The sequence below is a fragment of the Nerophis lumbriciformis genome, linkage group LG34, assembly GCF_033978685.3.
Source record: "Nerophis lumbriciformis linkage group LG34, RoL_Nlum_v2.1, whole genome shotgun sequence".
Lineage (NCBI taxonomy): Eukaryota > Metazoa > Chordata > Actinopteri > Syngnathiformes > Syngnathidae > Nerophis > Nerophis lumbriciformis.
In genome coordinates this window covers 17932501-17950367 of record NC_084581.2, presented here as the reverse complement: position 1 = coordinate 17950367, position 17867 = coordinate 17932501, and the positions used below count along the sequence as shown (strand labels likewise).

Here is a 17867-nt window from a genome sequence, read left to right as displayed (position 1 = left end):
ACCAGAGAGGAGATTCTGTAGAGAAATCTCGTTCATTGGTTGACCTTTTTGATTACCTTGGTTGCCATTTTATCACAGGAAAGATTAGTCTCTAGAATGGAACCTCGGTAGGTGACCTCATCTTTCCTGGTGATAACGATGTCATCCACTTTAATAGTTAAGTCACTGACTTTCTTAAGGTTGATGTGGGACCCAAATAGGATGGATTCCGTTTTACCCAAGTGTATGGATAGCTTGTTGTCAGCAAGCCAGGTGCAAATACTACAGAGTTCAGCACTGAGGATTTTCTCCACCTGTGACTTGTCCTTGTCTGATACCAGCAGGGCCGAGTCATCCGCAAACAAGAACAATTCACAGTCGCATGCTGATGACATGTCGTTTACGTATATTAGGAACAGTAAAGACCCTAATATACTGCCTTGGGGGACTCCACGGCTCACTGAGAGGGGGGGGGGAGACGGTGCCGTTCACCTCTACCACCTGTTCCCTCCCCTCCAAGTAAGATTCCAATCCTGCCTTACAGTCACAATATGCTGACATGACATTAAATTGGTTATCCGTCATTATCCAAGGTGTCAAACCTGGGTGGGATCACAGAATAACATCACACTATGACATTCAGTGACAGTTTTCCAGTGTTTATCAGTGATTTTTCTTTAGTTATTTAGAATGTTGGTACAGTAAAAACATTTTAAACAAAGTGGTTGCCAGTGAAATTAAAGTTAAAGTCCCAACGATTGTCACACACACACTAGGTGTGGTGAAATGTGTCCTCGGTATTTGACCCATCCCCTTGTTTACCCCCCTGAGAGGGGAGGGGAGCAGTGAGCAGCAGTGGTGGGCACGCTCGGGAGTCATTTTTGTGATTTAACCCTCAATTCCAACCCTTGATGCTGAGTACCAAGCAGGGAGGCAATGGGTCCCATTTTTTGTAGTCTTTGGTATGACTTGGGGTTTCTGTTATTTGGACCTCCCAGTCTCAGGGCAGACACTCTAACCACAAGGCCACTGAGCTGATTTTCTGAAATTTGTAGGTTATATTCTTGCTATCGTTTACATTTTCAGAATGTATAATATTGTTTTTTAGAGAAATACTTTGACATTTTATTATTATTATAAATATTATCTGGAATACATTTTTGGCAGCAGCAAAGTGGCCATTTGGGTAGTTTTTAGCTCTAAAAAGAGTATTTCAACAAGTATACAGTACAGCAGGTACTTGATTTAGATATATGTAATTCTCATAAGGGTATTCAAGTAAAATATGCGTGTTTAAATATGCGATGTGTAAATATCAAAATATTACATTGAATCACTTTTTGTCAGGCAATGTTACATTTAATGACATTTTTACATAAATGAATAAAGCCAAACACTTTATAAATATGTATTATGTGCACAAAGAAATATATATGTATCTTCCAAACAAGAAAGAGGTTTTATCACATCAATATCGGACTAACAACAGTCCTTTAAATGTCATTAATACCACAAAAAAGGAAAACTGTAATTTTCCGAACACGATAAAGGCTTAAATAATGTCAAACACGTAGCGTTACAATAACCACGAAGATACAGCGTTTGTCTAACACCTAGTAATCCACTGTGGACAGACGAAGCCAAGCAATGCGGGTTTAGCGAGCGGTGCACGCTCCCGCGAAGGAAATACATTTTGGGCAGGCAATCACATTTTGGCACAACACCGGCAGGACTTTAGGGGAAAATCTGAACCCCTCTATAGTCTGTTTAACCTATTTTATTCGGACGTTTTACATTAACAACTTTGTAAAGAGTCCTACAAATCATCCAAAAATATTAATCTCATTCTCAATTCACGCAGAAATGCAGACTACCTTTTAATACTCTCTATAACAGTTGTTGGACTTGTGTTGTATTTCTTGTAAATTGTGTTATTTCCAGTTCCAGCACCCTGGTCTGGTTTTCAGCTTCTGTGTGTTTTTCCCTGTTTGCCTTTGAGACCTGGCTCCCACACCTGTCCCTGATTGGCAACCTGGACACACCGGTTCCTGGTTGCCAATCAGGATCCTTTTTATTCCAGCCCTGACCATGGTTTTTTTCTATACTCTGAAAACTCTTCATAATAGCTGGGAGAGTGTGTGTTTATGTTCCTCTAAAGAAGTTCCATGTCTTGTGCACTCACTAGCTGCACTAGCCTTCTTTTGTAAATTAAATACCTTTTACCTGCATCCTGCCTGATTGTTAATCACAGAGCTCTGCCAACAGATCCACCATTTCCCCTATGGGGCTTCATGCAATTTAATGTGTTGCTCTTTAAAAATGATAATTATGGTAATCTGTGCTTCGATCACTTGCAATATAAATGGGGAAAATGTTTTTTTATTGTTTCCTAGAAAAATAAGTGAGCCATAATTTAAAAAGCAGTCAACAACAAGCACATATTTTGTCTCCTTCAAGGTGAGAAATAAATGTATTATTCTTACAATGTTTTCTTGTTACGCAGCAGGGAAACTAGCTCTAAATACAGTCCAGGCCAAAAGTTTGGACACACCTTCTCATTCAATGTGTTTTCTTTATTTTCATGACTATTTACATTGTAGATTGTCACTGAAGGCATCAAAACTATGAATGAACACATGTGGAGTTATGTACTTAACAAAAAAAAGGTGAAAAAACTGAAAACATGTTTTATATTCTAGTTTCTTCAAAATAGCCACCCTTTGCTCTGATTACTGCTTTGCACACTCTTGGCATTCTCTCGATGAGCTTCAAGAGGTAGTCACCAGAAATGGTTTTCACTTCACAGGTGTGCCTTATCAGGGTTGATTCGTGGAATTTATTGCTTTATCAATGGGGTTGGGACTATCAGTTGTGTTGTGAATGAGAAAGTGTGTCCAATTGTTTAGCCTGTGCTGTATGTAGCTAGCGCCTAGACAGCTTTTTCAAGAACCATGTTGAACATGAATGCCCTTCATCATGAGAGTGTGCACCTAATCGAGTTTCAGGTAGGTGCACATGTAGTTTATCGATAGCTGCACAGTTGTGTCTGATCATAATGCCTAATCTTCATCATCACTGACAATAAAACATTTCTGACAAATTGTAAGAAAATCAATCCATTGTTTTATTACATGTAAAATGTATGATCATAATCATTGTGAATACTCTCATCCATCCAGGTTGTATTCTCAGGGCACCAAATCGGTCAGATCCATTGGAATGTTCAGATTGTCTTAGATGTTTTGTCTCTCGTCCGAACAGGCTTCATCAGTTAATGCTATAGCAAATTGATTAGACGGTTCTAGTCTGAGAAGATGGTGCTGGATCCAAAGTATTTATCCTTCAGAGTCTGCTTTCAGCCAAGAAGCATGTGAATAGGCTCAAAAACAGACAATAACAGTGTCAAGAAACAATATTTGGTACACTTGATTAGAATAGCCTTAAAGTTTATTGAAATACTTGGACTTGAACACAGGATTTGACAGGCTATAAAAATACGACACTGGGCTCACTGATGAGGCAGCAGCGAGCATATACGGCAAGAGGAGCTTTAAAGCGATCTTAGATGTGCTATGCTGCATATACGAAAGCGCCATGATGTTTGGATGATGTCATACGTTTACAAACTAATACAAATTTGCTATCAAACAATTACTCTTTCGATAAAATACACATGAATTGCTGTTTTGGTGGAACTAGTCTCTCCTTTTTTAGATACAGTGCATTTGGGAAGTATTCACAGCGCTGCACTTGTTTCCACATTTTATGTTACAACCTTATTCCAAAATGGAAAATGTATTTAAAAAATGTAAAAGTTAAGAAATCACATGTACATAAGTATTCACAGCCTTTGCTCAATACTTTGTTGATGCACCTTTGGCAGCAATTACAGCTTCATGTCTTTTTGAATACGATGCCACAAACTTGGCACACCTATCTTTGGGCAGTTTCGCCCATTCTTCTTTGCAGCACCTCTCAAGCTCCATCAGGTTGGATGCGTAGTGTTGGTTTTCATCCAGGATGTCTCTGTACATTGCTGCATTCATCTTAGTCTAGTCAGGGAGGTGACCAAGAACTCGATGGTCACTCTGTCAGAGCTACAGCATTCCTCTGTGGAGAGAGGATAACTTTCCAGAAGGACAACCATCTCTGCAGCAATCCACCAATCAGGCCTATATGGTGGAGTGGCCATGCAGACAGAAACCATTTCTTAGTAAAAAAGTTTGCCAAAATGCACCTGAAAGACTCAGACCATGAAAAACACAATTTTCTGGTCTGAAGAGGCAAAGATTGAACTCTGTGGCGTGATTGCCAGGCATCATGTTTGGAAGAAACCAGTCACCGCTCATCACCAGGCCAATACCATTCATACAGTGGTGGTAGCATCATGCTGTGGGGATGTTTTTCTGCGGCCGTAACTGGGAGACTATAGTCAGGATAGAGGACAAGATCAATGCAGCAATGTACAGAGACATCCTGGATGAAAACCAACACTTCCCGTCCAACCGATGGAGCTTGAGAGGTGCTGCAAGGACGAATGGGCGAAACTGCCCTAAGTGTGCCAAGCTTGTGGCATCGTATTCAAAAAGACTTGAAGCTGTAATAGCTGCCAAAGGTGCATCAACAAAGTATTGAGCAGAGACTGTGAATACTTATGTACATGTGATTTTTATTAATTTGTAATACATTTGCTTATTTAAAAAAAAAAAAACTTTTCATATTGTCAATATGGCGTATTGAGTGTAGAATTTTGAGGAATAAAATGTATTTATTCCATTTTGGAATAAGGCAGTAACAACAAAAATGTGGAAGAAGTGAAGGGCTGTGAATATTATGCGGATGCACTGTATTCTAGATATGTTTTTCATTTTATTAGATTTTCCTCCACCATTAACTGTGTGTTAAAATGATTAATCAAGCAGCTAGTCTACTAAAGACTGGGTAACATAACATATGACTAGCATAGCGAGAAGCGTCGAGAGTTAATGTTCATCTTCGTGACTCCGATGAGTCGCAGCGGCGCAGATAGGCCCAGACCCGGCGTGACGGGGCATTCGCACAGCAGGTCGGCCAACTCGTCGCGCTCCTCCAGGCCATAGGTGGCGTCGTTCAGCATGCGGCGATGCAGCTGACACGCCTGCTCGATCTTCATCTTGCTGATGTCGCTACGCAGGCGGATTAGCTGCCTCGCCAGGTGCTGGTCCTGTAGACGCATCTCGGCCTGGAGGACCGAAAACGAGATTAAATATTCAATGCCACAAGAGGTATTTTCTCTGTGAAGTTGCAGAAAATTTCCTTACACGGGACTCTTTACTGTCACCAAATCTACAAAGAAAACTCACAGTGGGACTCTCTTGACATGATCTCATTTCCGTGCACTGGCCTGCCGAATGTGCAAAGATCAGTGTAGAGGTCCCAGTCCCTTCACTTGTCCACTGTTTTTGTGAAAAGCCTGGAAAACTATTACAAAGGCTTTGCCTCTTTGCGTGTTAGCTCCATGAACATCAGTGAATGGATGATTGAGCGGCCTAATTGAGCACAGTGGAGGAAATCACACTTGCGGAAAGTTTGGAATAGTCGCAAAGGCATTAAATAAATGAGCGATTAAGTCAGCAGCCTAAACAAATTGCAGTAGAAAATAGAAACAAAAAACATCTATAGGATTACAGTGGTGCTTTGAAGACCAAATGTACAAAAACACAAAAAAAAATCCCTTTAGAGATAAGGTAAATGCAATTCATAATATATTTGCAGTCACATAACAAATCAGGCAAACGGACTAGTTTGTTACGACAAACAATCAATGTTTTTCCGTAAGATAACAGTAGGAAATTGTAGTAAAAAAACGAATCAAATGAAAAATGAGACGTTCAAAAACCAAGGTACCACTGTATTTAGATTGTAACTACGGTGCGGCATTAAGCAAGTAGGTCATGTTTACAGGTCCAATTTGTTTGCTGCCTAAACGGGCTGCTGTAAAAAAACAACAACAATCGGATAAATAAACAGAACTAATGTTGTCACCATGTCATTAAAAGAGTTTTTCAAGTTTTCTTACCAATCGGTACCCTTTTATGTCTATTTGGGATCTGCATAAGTCCTGAAAATTTGAAATCAAATCATGACTGAATGAAATGAGTTTATTTCGGTCATATAATCAACCATTTTGTGTGATCAATTTAACAGCACATATTATACATATTAACAATCATACACATACACACACAAGAAGAAAGAATGACCGAAAAAGGAATAGGCTGAAGCCAAGGCTTATATTTGCCTATCCTATACATTCACTGAAAATTACATTGCCTGAAACATCAACGTTCAAAAAATCAATGGGACGAAAGTAAGCGTTGCTATATTTTATAGTTTTATTATTTCACTTTTCAAGGCTTTCTTAAACCTTAACAAAGAACTACATGTGTTCAACTCATCACTGAGCTTATTCCACCATGTACCTCCTGAAACTGAAATACAAAGTAGCGTATAGTTTTTACTTATATCTGTCAGTAGACTCCATATGGAAGCGCTAAAAACTACAACAGGGCTGACGGTGAGAAGACTCGGACAAAGTGGAGGCGCGTAAATAAGACCGCCCACAAAACGGCGCATCCTGAAGAGACGGTCAGAAAGCGACTTAAAAATGGTCTGTCAAAAAATTATCTATGCAACATTTTACCAAAGAACCGCCATTACATGTTATGTAGACCACAAGGAAGTGTTTTAAATGTAGGGAAATAAATTATAATATGACCCCTTTCAGGTTCACCTAGTTTGCTGGCTAAATGGGTTGCTGTGAAAAAATAAAAACATCAGTACGATAAATAAACGGACAAATGTGAAGATTTAAATGTAGTCACCATGTCATTAAATAAACAAGCAAGTCCTTAAGTCAGGCTACCTTGTTTGCTGGCTAAACGGGCTGCTGTAAAAAAAAAATAACTCAATGCAATAGAGAAACAAAAGAAATGTGAAGATTTCATTGTAGTCAAATCTTTAATCTTTTAATCGTAGCTTCATTGTCATTAAATAAACGAGTCCTAGTTTGCTGGCTAAACGGGCTGCTATGCAGTATATTGTGGCCACTAAAAGTAAACAACAATAAAGTGAAGTTAAGATTGTGACTGCTAAGCCATTAAGTAAAGAAGACATGTAAGCTGCCTAAATGGGCAGCTGTGAAAGATAGAAACAGGAAAAGAAGAAAATGATATTGTAGTAGCTATATGTCATTTGATAAGTCAGGCCCAATTTGTTTTTGCGTAGACAGGCTGCTGTAATTAATGAAAAGAGAAATTGTAGCTGTTATGTAATAAAAGGCAAATATGAGTATACAGGCATAACGTGTGCGCTGCCCAAATGGGCTGCTGTGAAAAAAACTAAACAGGAAGATATTGAAGGTTAAATTGCATTTGCTATGTCATTAAGTCAGTCCCAACTAGTTTTCCCCCTAAATGGGTTAAAAAACGTGAAAGAAGATTTAAGAAATGTTGTGGTCATCTTACCAGTTCTCGTCTGAGCCAACTCAGAGCCTCGTCGACGTTCTCGAACACCTTCAGGACACCTGACCTCAACTGGCAGCGAATCATGTCTGAATCTCTTCGTGTGCCGCCGGATTCCGCTTCAACCGTTCCGCTTCCGAACCCTGTGAACTTTTCTGCCTCCAACCCGGCTTTCCATTCCAAGTAGGAAGGTCTCCTGGTCTCTAGTCTCAGTTTCTCCGTCAGAGCCTTCAAGATCAGAAGATGGTCACCTGGAGGCGAATCCTCACACGTCGACTCTTCTGCAGGGATTGTTGCGGACGCAGACGTCTCCATTATAGAAGGGCTTTGGCGCTAAAGTGCGATGTAAACGTTCTTGAACATTCCGAACAACTGTGAAGAGAGCGAGAACGCGGTGAGTCGTAAAAAACAGAAATATTAAGGCATAATTCCCAGTTTAATGCAGCGATTAAGACGCCATCGTCACATATCAAATTATAGCCAGCAGCAGCAGTTTGTTTCCATAGCGACTGCACGTACGACATACATGAATCAGCAGTTTACTAGAAAAACACACAACTCTTATTACCATATAAAAACAGCCATTTAACAGTAACACACGCCTGACCATGTAGGACTTGGAAAATGCATTAAATCTACATTATAGCCTCATAAACTGTAGTTCTCCATTTTGTTTTTCTACAAAGCGGTTTGTGCTCACTTATCCCATAATAGGCGCCGCAGACCAGCAGTGAGGTCATTGGCCATGTAGTTAATGATAGGCTCAACTCCTTTTAACAGGGAGAAAAAGAGATATTTGGGGGGTTTAAATTGCTTTGGAGTGGATTTTGTGATTATTCTCAGCATGAGTCTATATGGGACGGGGTTACTTGAGTGTGTGTTTGCATACAGAAATTAACTGTTATAGGAGTTTAAAAAAAACTCAAATAGTAATCCCAATAATTACATTCAAACACCCAAGAGGGGGAAAACCAGCCAATAATCTTCATTCCGACATTCCTTTTTAGTCTAAAGATCTTCTGGTGGCAGCATTAAAAACTCACCAACATAAGGTTCAGCAATAAAATGTTCTCTGTGGTTAGGGTTTATTATGGAATGCCAAAACCTGGACCAGCTGAGGAGTCTCAGGAAAGTTCGGCTCATCAAAAACTTTTAAACGCAGTCAGCACATTTGTCCATCAGTCTTTTTACGATGTATTATTTATTTTTTGCTTGCCATAAACTTATTTATATATATATATATATATATATATATATATATATCATCTGCTTTTTGCAGATGATTTGGTCCTGATGGCTTCATCTGGCCAGGATCTTCAGCTCTCACTGGATCGGTTCGCAGCTGAGTGTGAAGCGACTGGGATGAGAATCAGCACCTCCAAGTCCGAGTCCATGGTTCTCGCCCGGAAAAGGGTGGAGTGCCATCTCCGGGTTGGGGAGGAGATCTTGCCCCAAGTGGAGGAGTTCAAGTACCTCGGAGTCTTGTTCACGAGTGAGGGAAGAGTGGATCGTGAGATCGACAGGCGGATCGGTGCGGCGTCTTCAGTAATGCGGACGCTGTATCGATCCGTTGTGGTGAAGAAGGAGCTGAGCCGGAAGGCAAAGCTCTCAATTTACCGGTCGATCTACGTTCCCATCCTCACCTATGGTCATGAGCTTTGGGTTATGACCGAAAGGACAAGATCACGGGTACAAGCGGCCGAAATGAGTTTCCTCCGCCGGGTGGCGGGGCTCTCCCTTAGAGATAGGGTGAGAAGCTCTGTCATCCGGGGGGAGCTCAAAGTAAAGCCGCTGCTCCTCCGCATCGAGAGGAGCCAGATGAGGTGGTTCGGGCATCTGGTCAGGATGCCACCCGAGCGCCTCCCTAAGGAGGTGTTTAGGGCATGTCCGACCGGTAGGAGGCCACGAGGAAGACCCAGGACACGTTGGGAAGACTATGTCTCCCGGCTGGCCTGGGAACGCCTCGGGATCCCCCGGGAGGAGCTGGACGAAGTGGCTGGGGAGAGGGAAGTCTGGGCTTCCCTGCTTAGGCTGCTGCCCCCGCGACCCGACCTCGGATAAGCGGAAGAAGATGGATGGATGGATGGATATATATATATATATATATATATATATATATATATATATATATATATATATATATATATATATATATATATATATATAAGTGCACATCATCAACATTGAAATTGCACTTTAAACAATTGTGCAATAATAAAAAAAGAGAAACATTTTACCATCAGTCTCTTTTTTTTAGTGTCAGTACAATTTATTTCAGTCCTTAAACAAATAAAAAAATATATATTGCTACTACTAATAACACATAGTGTCTTTTTATATATTAAATACACAAAATGTCAAACATTTTTTCAAAGGTGAGTTCACACAATAGCAATGGATGCACCACTTTAAGTTCAATTTTTGTACTTTCTTCAGAAATATTTGCAGGTATACTTTACTAGAAAAATAGCATTTGTATTTCTGATAAATGCAGATAAGCAGTTATTTGATTTATGGTGTTACGCTACAAAAGAGCTAGCTAGTTAACAAATTAGCCTAACGAGGTACGGTTTATTCTTACCACGTGACTCTTCTGGTGACCCACTTCCGGTTCTAACAGCTCGTTTGTAACTCTTCGTTTTGTTTTAAGAGAATTTGTTAAGAAACAGACAGACGAGTGAAGACCACCATACTCATCCACTCAAGAAGAAAAAGAAAAAAAACTCACTCGTTCCGTTTTATTTAATCTCCTCCCACAGGTCTTCGGACGGTCCACTTGTTCCAGCGACAGGAGGAGGGGCTGGGAGGTTGGGTCAGATGGTGGTTGCTAGGAGACGCTGTCCCGCGTATGCGCACACTATGCTAGGTAGGTGTCGTCTGTCTTATGACGTACAACAATGCAAACTAAAAAAGGCTACTAGGGCACATGATGGACTTGTTTACTATAAGTGTTTGCAATAAAAGTACAATATACAAGCATATCACAATTTGTGATTCTAAACTTTTTCATTATTAAAAAAAAAAAGTTTAATTATGGATGGAGCTCTTGATTATGTCCCATGGGTGTACTTCACTTTACCTATTATAAAAAAAAAGAATGACTCAACACAATAATAAATAAAAACATATGTACATTTAATCTTGTTCTAAAATATGAAATACTCTTAATAATGAATAAAAAACTTAATAGGAGAGATTTAAAAATAAATATTTTTGACTTTAACTTGTACCAATTGTAATAAATGAATAAAAACATTGAACTGTGGATGAACCTTTTGTAGAACTTGTTGTGTTAGTGGACTTTACTTATTTATTTATATGTATAATAGGGCTGCAGAAATGGATTATTATAATATAACAGGGGTTTGTACTTGTAATATAAAAATAAAACATTTTAATATTTTGCCGATCGAAATGTATGTTATCGTTTGTATTTTGTATTATTTTTAGCGGTCAATCCCTGCTAAACTGGCAATGGACGGATCAAAAAAGAGGAACATTTGTGATGACAATAGAACATTTAATGCTTCATGGACGGACTCGTTTGCTTTCACTGTTGACAAAGAGTGTTCTTTATATGTGGGGAGAAAATGGCAAACAACAAAAAATCAAATGTTGAAAGACATTTCCAGAACAAATACAGCATTCGCAGAAAGATATGACCAAAAAAAAGGAGCAGTTTCCTAACTGCTGCGGAAAGCTGATCAGAGCAAAAATACTGGGGTGTCTGTAAAGCTGGCATTATCGTTGTTTAAGGGATCAAACACCCTCTAGGTGGGTTTTATTTGGTGGGAAACGGCCTAAAATGGCTCTTTGCATGCTAAAGGTTGGCGACCCCTGTAATGGAGTAATTTATTGATTGTTTTGTTCATTTAATCGAGTAACACACTTTATAGCTTAAATGCAGATTTTAGGGAAAATAGTTAAACTTTTCACTTGAAATAAACTTTTTTATTTTTTATAAGTGCACATCATCAACATTGAAATTGCACTTTTAACATGTGTGCATTATCAAAAGATAGAAAAAAATCTCTGCTGTTCTCTGCCACATAGATCACAGCACCCAAGCGCCACCGCTCTCATGTGTGCTCGATTGCAGCGGCCGTGCGGAAACTATGTCCGCCTATTGAAGGTTTTGTGCACTCCATGCGGTCTGGATTTTTTCATTTTTTATTCATTACACTCATTAAACGACAGAATATAAATCTAAGCTTTTTGACTAAATAAATTAACTGATTAATCGTTGCACCCCTATTTATAGGCATATTTATAAAGACAAATGACGTATCATGTATTTAACAAAATAATGTAATAATAAATACAAAACAGAACAGGACAAGTGCACTAAATTTAAAATCAAAACAGGTGAAAGTGCAACTAAAAAAATAACTGTATTCGACACACACACACACGAGTGCTAAGTTTGTTTTCCTTTTAAAAATGTCATAAGGTTAGTTCTTCGATGTCGTCATCAAACGAAGGGATAGCGACCACAGTTGGCCGGCTTTCTACAATGTGACGGGTGTTCGAGGAGGCCAACGGCGGCGCTGACGTGCTGAAGTTCATGCGTCCCACGCGTGTACCCGAACGTATGCTGTTGCTGCTCGCATCATGGACGTCCGTTCTGATAGCGTCACCAGAAGGTGTCGCCAGAGAGCCGAACAGCTGCTGCATGAGAATGGACTTTTTGTTCTTTGAGAGGCCATCATTCTCTTGCTTTTTGTCCACTTCTGCCCCACGGAGGCTAAAAACACCAATCGCTTGTAAAGCAGAGTCCCCGCCCTCTTTGATAAGAGGCGCGGGGACACTTCGGGTATTCCCGAAAGAAGGCACATAGCTCCCGAAAATTAAGTCCTCATCGGATTTTTGGGATCGCAAGCTTCGTCTACGTCCGACTTCCCTGTTTCCATCTCCAGCGATCAAACTTGCATCCTCCACACCATAAGAGGGACACTCAGCTGGAGCCGCATTAAACTCAAAGGTGTCGCTGAAGATGGTTTTCCGCACCCCCTCATTTTGAAGATCGATTTCCCGCATTTTCGCCAGCAGTTGGTCCTTTCTGCGACGTGCCTCGACCGCCTCATGGTTCCACCTGTCTACTTCCTCTTGGACATTGCCGCTCTTCCTGCTGCTGCTGCTGCTACTGCTCCTATCCCTCAAATCTACCAAGAAGCTGGATCTTGTTTTGTCCTCGTCCTCCTTGTCTCCTTTCTCCCACCCTGTTGGTCGTTGTTCTTCCTTCGGCTCCTGCTCCCTCGTGCCTCTTACGTCTTCTGTCTTTTGATGCTGCTGCGCACGGTTTGGACGTTTGTCCGCCTCTGCTGGTCCATCTGCCTTGTCCATTTGCTGGTGACATCAAACGGGACAAAAGACATGCTTGAAGTTTGACAGCAAAATTCCAATAAAATGAGCCTAAATACGATTTTTTGGTCTCACATCGAATCTGATTTGGAGTCCCGATTCGATACTTTGACAATAGATCATACAAATGTAAATGTTTAATAGCATATGATATAAGTAAACACAAAAAGATTGTTCTAAAGCTTATCTTCTTACATTTTGAACTTGCTAGTTTTGTTGTAAATCATATTATTGGCTATTAACTATTGGCTCCCATTTAACTCATTTGGGTTTTGTCCTCGAATCCTTCCTGTATCCAGAGACTTACTCTCTGAGTTTGTGAAAAATAATAAACATAACCAAAAGTGATTTTGTAATGATAAGAAAAAGAAAAACGTCAATGTAATCAATTTAGTGTTGCTATATACTGATACTATAGTAGGTATCGATAGTAACATCTAAATCGATCATCCCAATTTACAAAAGCGCTACATAAATCTAATCCATTATTATTATTATTATCATCATGCATCCATTTTCTACCGCTTGTCCCGTTTGGGGTCGCGGGGGGTGCTGGAGCCTACTATTATTATTATTACTACATTGAAGCTTTAGCGTTTAGGTTATTGTGTCGACCTGCTCGGTGTGTGTGTGTATCATGCTTATTTTCCTCTAGTCTTCCAGTATTAATCGTACTTGGAAAAGACTTAGGCCCTGATTTACTAAAAGTTTGCGTGTACTAAGGCATGTGCAAACTTGATAGCACACGCAAACCTAATCTACTAAACGTGTGCAAAGTGGATTGCGTGTGTTAAGTGAGCAGAATAAGGCGTGCATTCCATTTTGCGTCTCTGTCTTCATTGATATGCAAAATATATGCTGATCATCAAAACTCCCACAATACTGGGAGGAAAAGATACAAATATAATTATTTAGCACATGCAATGTGTTTCATAAATATTCATCACCGTTTTGCAAGCCCTCTTTTATGTTTTATATAGCACGTGTCAGAAGGATCTGTGCAGGATCAGTGCTCGCTGCACAGACAAGACAATCGATAGACTGACAAGAATCCTTCGTCCTACAGTACGTTTGTCAACATTTTGGACGGTGAGAAATAAAAAATATTAGACATACTATTTATTCAGTAACATCATTTTATAATTTTTACAGCTGTTAGAGGACTTAAGGGACTGATTAAAACAAATTCAATTGATGCGTTTTAGTGTCCTTTGGTATTTTTTGATGGCGTTTTTTTTCCCCACATAGAACATATATTATTAAAATATTTATTTTATGAAAAAATTTTAAATGTTCATTTTTTTGCATCTTGAGTGGAGTAATGTACAGCCTCTCACCAATTAGGGTATGTTAAGCTGTAAAAAAAAAAAAGATGGTTTCATTGTTGATGCACTGCATGACTGCTTCTAAAATGTCTGCTGTATGTTTGAAAACAAAGCAAAACACCACAGGTAGGAGCATGGTAACATGAATGTGCAGTAAATGAGAGTGTCTCTGTGGTGATGCCCCGTATACTACACAGAAAATCTTCATTTAAACAAGGCGGTCTGCACGACTTTTCAATTGCACACGCGGTGTTAGTAGATCACACATAACACGACCACTATTAGTACATGTTATTTCATAGATTGCACACGCTGTTTATCACGTGATGTTTGGATCTTAGTAAATCAGGCCCTTGCAGACATGGCTTGTAAATTACATGTTTGTTCTAGCTTGCTATTAAACTCGAGCAGGTGTCCCTCTGAGCGTGCATTCCCTTTGAAGTAATCTTTCACAAGTACAATCTTTAGCCATATAAACACCGGCACACAGTTGCGGTAATGATCAGCTGTGCTTGGCAGCTCATCAGCCGATAAGTTAAAGAAGGCAAATATCGGCCCGATATGATTCCACCATCGGGATCAGGACATCTTTACTGAATGCTTTACCTTCAGTGATAAATATCCGTCTGGTGCCGGATCACTGCTGACAGAGGGAGGAGGCGAGGGGAAATCTGGGCTGCTCGTTCGGTCTTGGGTCTGCAACGCCTTGGCATGGGTCCTGCTGGGGACTTGTTAGACAAGACAAAATCACTTTTCAAGCACTCAATTCAAATAAGATATGTATGCACATATTCATGCACAATATACTTTGTATTATTTCTCTTATAACAGTTAAGTTAAGCAGTTAAATAGTAGTCACCACATTAAAAATAAAAACATTTCAATCACCCATAAGCCAACTGGCGCTCGCTTAACTTCTGGCTAGCTTATTGAATGAAGTCTAAATGACTCAACTAGATGAATAAATGAGCCTTACGCTTTGATTTATTGTCACATTCAGTGACTTTCCGCAATGGGAGTTTCCCCATGCGATGAGCATAAATGTTCTTCATCTCTAACTCCCTTTCTTTTTCCTGCAAAACCAAAGAAATAGTTAGGATGGCTTGCATTTTCTGTGCCGTATGATACTGTATATTTGCAGTTGTGCACCCGGAGTTTGTTGGCGAGTTGGTCGAGCTCCTTCTGCAGAGTTTTGATCTCCTCCTGAGCCACGAGCATTTTCTTCCTCTCTGCAGCTAACTGTCTCTGGTAACTGCTGCTGCTCAGCTCCATGTTCCTCTCCAGCTCCTTCCACACAAGCAGTATCGAAATGTGGGACATTACTAAACACACACTTCAAGTCAATTTGGAGTGTAAATATGAATTAATACCTTCATCCTGAGTTCAACCTCTTGTGTGCGAGCCCTCTCCTGCTCCAGCTTGAAGGTCAGCTCCTCGCGGGCTCCCAATTCTCGCTGCTCGACCAGCTTATTCATGCGGCCAATGGTCACCTGACTCCTCCTCAGCTGCTCCTCTTTCTCCTTCAGCCGACGCTCTGCAACGCGCTCTCGTTCCTGAGTGCGCCGGAGTCGCTCGCGCAGCACGTGGGTCTCGTTGGCGTGGCATGACAGCATCTTGGAGATTTTACTCTCTGCGTCCGTGTAGTTCTGCAGGGCTTTCTCTTGACGCAACTGAAGCTGTGGCAGGATGGATGAAAGAAACATTAGAAATGATTTCCTTTAAACATTGTTATCACTCAGAACCTGACCGTACCTGCTTGAGAATACGGTTTTCCTTCTGCAGCTCCACAATGCGCAGCTGCAGCTCACCGTGAGCGTTGCGCAGTTCGTTGATCTTCAGCAGACGGCCCGAAAGCATTTGCTTGGTCAGAGGGTCCAGGTCTTTCGGAGGAAGGGACTCTTTGCTGCGCGAACGCACTCCGCGATAGCGTCCACCCGGACGCGGTGGGCGAACCCGGACACGTTGCTGCATGCCTTTTATATAAAAACATAAGACACTTTTTTGTTGAATACCATGAGGTGGTGTCTTCTAACCTTTCACTGGGAATGTATGTAGTAATATTTCTGCCCATCACAGTGAATAGAACCTCTAAATGTGTCAGCTGGTTTAAGACAAACATACTACTTCAAATCTGCATTAAAAAAAAAAACAATTTGCGTTGCTGCTTGTTCTTTGGCTTTTAAAGAGGAAATGTGTGAAGAAAACCATAGAACCAGACACACTTATGACAATATAGCAAATATATAGCAATAAAAGAAGGTGCAACAATTAGTTGACGTTGTCAAACATGGATTTTAAAAAATGACATCAATGTCATCACTTGAGTTTCTCCTCATTGGGAACAAAAATGCGCCAGACAGCTTGACAAAACATTGTGAGAGAAAACTGACAGTAAAGGAACATTTCGCCTGAACATCTCAAAAACACAAATAACTTGCTCAATTGGCAAAGCAGACCTAGCTTTTCATGGCAGTACGTCTGTTATGCGGGTGAATTTAAAGCGGAGGCATGTTGGACATCTAAAGGATGGGTTCTCTGACTATCCTCGGTAAGATATAGTTAGCTGGCTTGCTAACAGGGAGAGACAGAGTTGCATGACAAATAGCTTTAACTATAGACTTTCTAAACACACCAAATTTACAAAATTCACTTTTCTTTTTAAGGAAGCTAGATAGCTAGTCGACTATTAAAATTGTCGTTATTTGCACCCCTAACGTACAAATTCATCTATGTCATTGTTGCTCAGTAGAATATGGTTAACAGTGGTTAACTTCCTTTAACTTGTATGGCAGCTAGGAACACTACAATTTTAACAGGCTGTAGAGTAAAAAAAAGGTTTTGTGATGGTGAGTTTGACCCTGCAACAGGTTATTTATATTTTAGCGTGTCTGTGCTTGACCCACCTGTATTATAAGGGGAACTGCTAGAAATCCGGTTTCCCCGTACCCCCACAGGCGGGGTGGGTGATAGTGTCTGATCCCGTGTATACGGTGAGAGCGAGCGCTCTGACAGTGAGTCGTTGTCGTAGTCGTCCGAGTAGTAGGGGCCCTTACTCTGTTGCCCCCCGTCTCCATCCGACATGTGGTCGCGGTCCGGATCTGAAGTGTTGATCTCATTCTTCGAAATGTCTTTTTCATCCTGGATCCTGTTCCGGAAGTTCTTGTTGTGTTTCTGTTTCTTAGTGGAGGATGCACGACTTTCCTTGTGCACACTCCTCACAGACCGTCGGCTCTGATTGTCAAACCAATCGTCCACGATCGGTTCCGATTTAGACTCCATTCTTTCTTTATGATGAGAAGGAGCACTGAAACAGAACAAAACTGGATTTTTTGAATTATGCACACAGGTTAGACTGCACTTCATTCACCAGCCTAACATTATAGTCCATTGATTAACTGGACTCAACATTGGCACGAATACTAGGCAACGGACTTCCTTATTGTGCAACATTGTTAGGTTACTAGGCAACAACTCAATGAGGTAGAAGTTTCCACCAGGCTTAATAATAACAGACGTCCTGCACAAGATGCATTGCAGGCATGTTAATCAACACCAAATAAATATTGCATAAAGCTGATGATCATGAAGAACAACAACATAACACTAATGTTAATAGCACCTTAAGGTCATGCTGTCATCTCCCCCTTCTAAATCATCCAGACAATAAAACAGCCACTTGATGGTGGTGGGTGTCTATGGC

At 40.5% G+C, this 17867-nt stretch overlaps 2 protein-coding genes across 5 annotated transcripts in view; both read right to left on the bottom strand.

Annotated features, from left to right (window-relative positions):
- Positions 1–3394: 3394 nt before the first annotated feature.
- Positions 3395–10289, bottom strand: fam167ab (family with sequence similarity 167 member Ab). 3 transcript variants are annotated; one of them, XM_061929448.2, is made up of 3 exons: positions 10210–10289; positions 7485–7853; positions 3395–5200 (listed from the first exon to the last, which is right to left on the bottom strand). In XM_061929448.2, the coding sequence occupies exons 2-3, from the start codon at positions 7794–7796 to the stop codon at positions 4937–4939; spliced, it is 576 nt and encodes a 191-aa protein (XP_061785432.1). In that variant the 5' UTR covers positions 7797–7853; positions 10210–10289; the 3' UTR covers positions 3395–4936. The 3 variants fall into 3 exon arrangements, with proteins under 3 accessions (XP_061785432.1, XP_061785433.1, XP_061785434.1); XM_061929449.2 differs by having other exon boundaries at positions 10063–10212; XM_061929450.2 differs by lacking the exon at positions 10210–10289 and adding an exon at positions 8050–8191.
- Positions 10290–10666: 377 nt separating this feature from the next.
- lca5 (lebercilin LCA5) overlaps positions 10667–17867 on the bottom strand; it is an 8073-nt gene continuing 872 nt past the window's right edge. Inside the window, exons 1-8 of one of the 2 annotated variants that reach the window (XM_061929337.2) lie at positions 17787–17867; positions 17071–17471; positions 15920–16140; positions 15538–15843; positions 15317–15454; positions 15144–15240; positions 14774–14895; positions 10667–12827 (exon numbers count right to left, since the gene is read on the bottom strand). The exon at positions 17787–17867 is cut by the window's right edge and continues 157 nt beyond it. In XM_061929337.2, coding sequence (XP_061785321.1) covers positions 11925–12827; positions 14774–14895; positions 15144–15240; positions 15317–15454; positions 15538–15843; positions 15920–16140; positions 17071–17471; positions 17787–17797 — 2199 coding nt within the window. In that variant the 5' untranslated portion in view covers positions 17798–17867 and the 3' untranslated portion in view covers positions 10667–11924. The remainder of the gene's footprint in view (positions 12828–14773; positions 14896–15143; positions 15241–15316; positions 15455–15537; positions 15844–15919; positions 16141–17070; positions 17472–17786) is intronic. The other variant, XM_061929338.2, reaches the window with a different exon arrangement.